At 38.4% G+C, this 6000-nt stretch overlaps 1 protein-coding gene across 3 annotated transcripts in view; it reads left to right on the forward strand.

The window, feature by feature from the left end:
• Positions 1–6000, forward strand: part of ITGA6 (integrin subunit alpha 6) — a 77792-nt gene extending 71792 nt beyond the window's left edge. Inside the window, exons 25-26 of one of the 3 annotated variants that reach the window (XR_013828606.1) lie at positions 1114–3780; positions 4930–5985. Coding sequence is in view for 1 of the 3 variants with exons in the window: in XM_079923534.1 (XP_079779660.1) it covers positions 1114–1275 (162 nt within the window). In the remaining 2 variants the exon portion in view is untranslated. Of the gene's footprint in view, positions 1–1113 lie in introns of all 3 variants that reach the window. The other 2 variants (XM_079923534.1, XM_079923535.1) reach the window with 2 other exon arrangements.

Below are 6000 nucleotides of genomic sequence, written 5' to 3' on the forward strand. Positions count from 1 at the left end.
CAGAAAATAGAAAAGGCCTTAGAACAAAACTTCTTGGTCCATTTTTCCCATTGACTCAGTGATAACTTCGTACATAATTTCATTTTGTCCCATGCCATTCTTATAACTTAACATCATTCAAAACAAATGTTCTGTTCCTGTTGATGTCACATAGTAAACACATTAACCAACCATTCTAAGTATCTTCCTCATCCACCTTTTATCTGCAGTTTTAAATTAAAAACACATCTTTTTAAAAAATACATATATATTTTATTCACTTAAAAAATTCAATCTGATTTTTAAATTTCCAGATATGTTCTCAATAAAAATCTACTTTGGATCAGATTGAATATTTTTTAAAGATCAATAAAATATATATTCATTAATAATTTAAATGTAAAGGTGGTCTTTTCGCCAAAAAAAAAGAAATTAGGGGATGCTCTGAAATTCAGTCAAGTGATAGTTTCCTCAAATTCCTTGCAGTACATAAATGCTTTTATTGCAGGACACAGTTACTACATGATTTATTAATGAAACAGCTTAGTTTGGAAGCTTTGTTTGGAAATCCAGGCAGTATAAATTACCTTCTAGCTATTGAGAGATAAGTACTGGAGCCTTGGAGGAGAGATTTCTTAAATTGACCCACTTCAAGTAGTAATTTATAAAATATTTGTGACCTGATTTCCATTTTGTTAGTGGAAGAGGGCATGAAATAATCTTTGGTGTACGGCCTTGGGAAAAAAATGTGTTCTTGAAACTAACATGATGTTCTAATAATCTGAAAATTAGATCTTTTACATACAGTATTGCGATTATAAAAAATGGAAGCACTGTTTCATAAGCTCTTCAACTGTTAGAGGCAACTAACATTGTTGTAAGATGGAAGGACAAGATGGAAAAAGGGACTTTTCTTCCAATTTTACAGCTGTTCTCTTCCGTTTATCCCCACCGGCTGTTATCATTTCTTTTTGACCTATTGGTTCCTTCTTAAAAGAAAACCATGTGTTTTATTCTTTGTCCAAGTCCAAAGTTAGGCATAGGTGAACAGAAAGCTTAGACATTGCCATCTAGTGGACTTGCTCTTGTTGGAATTATTTAATTTGTTTCTGTGTCTTTCTCCCCTGCCTCCAGTGTGGATTCTTTAAACGCTCTAGGTACGACGATAGTGTTCCCCGATACCATGCTGTAAGGATCCGGAAAGAGGAGCGAGAGATCCAAGATGAAAAGTATAATGATAACCTTGAAAAAAAACAGTGGATCACAAGGTGGAATGAAAATGAAAGCTACTCCTAGGGGGGCCAAAAAAGCTTCACAGTACCCAAACTGCTTTTTGTTTTCCCCAACCCAGAAATTCAGATGGATTGAAAAGCCTGTTCAATACCTGAAAACAGATTTCAGACAGACTACACACAGTACAAGCCTACAGTTTTAACTGTGGACACTGTTATGTAGCCTGAGGCTCCTGTTTTACACGGCCAATTTGAAGGCTGTTGGAATGGATTTTTCTTTAACTGCCTTAATTTAATGTTCCGGGTTGCCTTTGTTTTTGGTGTGACTGACTTACCTGTGCTGGGGAAGGACCTGCCACATCCTCTTGATGGTATAGCTGGAAGAAGCCACCACAACCACTGCACCAACAGAGTGACTGTCCTGACCTCGGCACCACCTCTGCAAACGTGCTTCTCGCAGGACCAGAGAAGCTGCAAGTCAACTGTCCTGTGTTACAAGACTATGCCGTCAGGGTAGCTGGGTTCAGTTTAAAGTGCTCCCATAAATTAAGTGTGCAATAGAAGGTGATGCTGCCATCCTGCCATGTTTTTCCATTTCCTAGATGTGTGAATACCTGCTCACACCAAATACACAGAGGTTTAATTCCCCTTTCACTAAAACACACAGGCATAACAGATTTGAATGCTAGTTATACTTATTTGTATATGGTATTTATTTTTCTTTTTTACAAACCATTTTGTTATTGACTAACAGGCCAAAGATTCTCCAGTTTACCCTTCAGGTTGGATTAAGCAATCAGAATTAGAACACGAGAGGTCGTTGGTTGGACCTAAATTATTGACTGCCTAAAGAAAACAGTAATTCTTTATAAATGTATCAGAGTTGTTTTACTTTACAGATAAGTTTAAGTTATTAAAACATCTCCCTTCATGGCAGCCCTTACCCCCTCCCTCCAGACCCAAAACATTTAAGAAATAGGATTTAACTGTAAGATGTTTAATTCTTAAAGACAGCAGATATTTTTTAGTTTAGAGCTCTGTGTGATATTTCTGAATTTCATGCTATAACTTTCAGGAACTCTTGGAAATGATGGGATTGTTTGTTGGACTTTAGTGCAGTTTAGTCACTGCTGAAAATACTGTATATTCAGGACTTGAAAGAAGCGGTGAGTACCTAGGGTAGACCCAAACCGATCCAGCGTAAGACTACTGAATACTTGATACCAAAAGTCAAAACATTGTGGCTTTGACATTTTTAAATGTTATTGGAAGCATTTAATCAGTGAGTTGATGTTCTGTTTTTTGCTTTGTTTCCTCTCCCGTCTGCATCCCCCAAAAGACTTTGACTACTCTAAAAAAGAACTTAAAATTGTTTAATTTTAAAGATGAAGGGGAGGGAGGAGGAAGATATTATTATATAATACATTCAATAGAGATTGAATAGATATGAAAACTAAATTTTAAAAAATCACTGTACTTCAAAATGTTAAGTTATATGGGGCGCAACAGCAAACAGGTGCTAATTTGTTTGGCTATAGTGTAAGCAGCATCTCAGAATCTTTTAAAAGAACAAAATACAGCTGCGTGTGCCATTGTTGCTTTGTAGTTTTAATTTTTTTTTTCTTTTCAGAAATGTTATGCCCTTAAGATACTAGTTGTACTTTGGAATTTTCAAAACAAAAATAGTTATATAAGTGATATTTTGTTTACAAAGATTTCTCTAAAACAGGTCATAACAGTGTTTAAAATCTCAGTTTCTTGCTTAGGTAACTTGCAACCTGGTGCACTGGCGTATAGGTTGCTCAGAAGCTGATATTTTGAAAGTGTTTATAGACCTTTGTTATAAAAATGAATGTCCTAAAAGGTGGGGGGGGGGGGGTACAAGGGTGGTTCAACAACAAAAGCAGCAAGAATGTAGTGGTGTTTAAATTTATTGTTGTTAAAAATGTCATCTCAAGTCAAGTCACTGGTCTGTTTGCATTTGATACATTTTTATACTAACTAGCATTGTGAAATTATTTCATGATTAGAAAAATACCTGTGGATATTTGTATAAAAGTGTGAAATAAATTTTTTTATGAAAGTGTTCATTGCTTAGTAACACAGCATTGTATATGTGAAATTATAAATAATGTGAATTGCCTTTCTTTTTATTTCATCAAACTAAACTGTAAAGTTTTTCGTGTTTTTATTTATATGGGACACTAAGAATAATCTCACATCAGCCAAAGATATTAGTGCCCCCCCCAAAATGCAATGTAAATGTGATTGATGGGGGTTTTTCCCCCCCTTTTGGCTCTACTGTTCAGTTGAGGATATTTTCAAAAGAAAATGATCTTAAAGGTGGTTTGTTCAAGATACCTACAAATTGGGAGATGTCTGTATGTGTTGATTCATTTGCTTCAAAGGCTTATGATGCGTCATTTAGCAATGATACCATGGCATGAAGCGAAAAGTTCTTATGGCTAAGTTGCTTTCTTCTTAGAACACACTTTGGATGTGAGAGCAGGCCAGCTGTGACATGACTCATCGTACTGGTCACCAAGGACTGATTTGGCAGAACTGACAGGTCAGAAAATATTTTCTTCACCAATGGATTTCGTTTAAATTTAAGCAATTTTATGAAACTTCTCTAGCTGGATTATCACAATTTAATAAATATAAGGTATGTATAGAGTGCCCAGACAATACAGCATGCCCTGGCCTGAATACATTTCCAATCTAAAATGTATTATATGCCCAGGCTCTTAGGTAATAGTTTTCCATTGTACCTGGTGTAACGTGTTAAGTCTTAGCTTTCTTAGTTCTTGGAAGATCAGACAGATGTTATCACCCAAAGAAATGAGTGATTGGCACTTTTTAATGATAGGCCAGTGGCTGTGACCCTTGATTAGCCACAGTCCTATGGGTGTACCCGGTTTAAATCACTGCAATAATGTATAATCAACATAACTGTTAAGAGTGTCAGTGACTGTGGTCTGGCTAGGGCTGTGGCATACATGCTCTTGGCTGGAGGTCACTGGCAGTGCTTTATATGACTCCTGTGATTCTATTCGCTTCTCCCCCTCTCATAAAATACAGGGACACCTAGGAGTGATAGTGGTATTATTACAGGGGATCCTTGGACCCGTCTGCAAACACCGACGTGTCATTGCCACAACCTCGCAGTGCGTCACGCACAGTCATGGCTTATGTTATGCCCTTGTGGTTCAGAATATTCTAGAATGTGGGGTAGATGTCGGTGGGGAATGCTTTAAGTTGTCCAGACCAGGGAAGTAAGGATAAGTTCTAGCCTTCTACCCTAAATGAAAACATCTTAATAAGAAGCTCATCTCTAGTACCCTAGCCCACAGAAGGACAATGTGGGAAGACAGGCTGGGACTGACGGACTGTTTTGTTTTAAAGGAGGAAAGAGTGGAATGCTGTAGGTGGCTGGCTTCCACATAAGTACATCCCTAGAGCTGAGAAAACAGGAATGTGGAAGGGTTGTTTGATCAGCTTGGGTCAAATGGTTGGATGGGTGGTCCATCCTTTGGTTGGACTTCCGTGGTCCAACCACGTGCACTGAGCTTCAAAGAGATGGAGAAAATGAACTGAAGAACGATTTCAGAAGAGTGGCTATTGCAGAGAAGCTAGTGGGCATCTGTTCCTCCACTAGTTCCTGATTATGGTCAAATGGCAAGTAACAGTTTTCTTTCTCTTGTACCTTAAAAAACAGGTTTTGCTGACTCTGACCCAGCTGTTAGATTGTGAGAGTGCTGTGTGCTAGTGGCTGAGGCCAGGTCTGCAGAGGTGTCACCAACAGACCCATCTAGGAGGGAAGTGTTATAAAGGGATTCCTGGTTAAATCCTCTATGGGTAAGTGAACTGTAAAACACAAGTCAGAGGGAGAAAACTTGTCTAGCACAGTGCAAGGTAGACCAGGCACCACAGAGGGAAAAGCTAACCAGGTAATGGTCGATGGCTATACTGGTATGAAGGAAAACAAGTGCGATTTTTGTAGCAGTCAGCAAAGCTTAAGTGCCTCAATCTCTTTGCCTTGACCCTGGAACCATCTCTCTGTCAGGCTGCCTGTGCCGGGGTCATGGAAATAAGCAGAGACATATCGTATTAGCAGAGATTAGATAATATTTCTCACACACTATTCATCCTTCGAGAACATCCCCAAGAAATCTCAAACTACAGGGACACAGTGTGCTTCTTTTACTATCTCGAAGCCTAGCAGATAAGTATTCAGTTTAACAATAACCAGTAGATAGATTTAAGTGAGATTTAAGATTCTGTTATTGTCACTGTAACAGATCCTGTGATTGTAATATGGAGATGGTTAGGCGTGGTTTCATCATTTTTTTCCCAATTAGAAATAAAATTTCTAGGATGGTACTAGGCTCTGGGGATACACATACAAATAAGACATGGGCTCTGACCTTTTATTGGAAGCTCATCTACAATAACAGATGGTACTGACGAACACAGGTAAATTTACATAAGTAGCAGATTAAAAATCTTGCATCAAGGTATGAACGGTTGACACATAAGGTCAGTACCTGGTCCTGCGTGGGTAGAACTTGCCTCCAGAACAAACCCCATTCCTGGAAAATTGGAAGTAGTCATTCTCAATCTGGGCTGCCTATTTGAATTCCTAAGAAACATTTTTTAAAAGTCCCAGTGCCCAGACCTCATGTTAGACTGACTTTATCAGAATCTCTGAGGGTGGGACCCCAGGCATTAGTGCTATTTAAGGCTCCCCAGGTGACACAAAGTGTAGCTCAGGTTGAGAGCTGCTATA

Source organism: Stenella coeruleoalba (assembly GCF_951394435.1).
Source record: "Stenella coeruleoalba genome assembly, chromosome: 6".
Taxonomy (NCBI): Eukaryota; Metazoa; Chordata; class Mammalia; order Artiodactyla; family Delphinidae; genus Stenella; species Stenella coeruleoalba.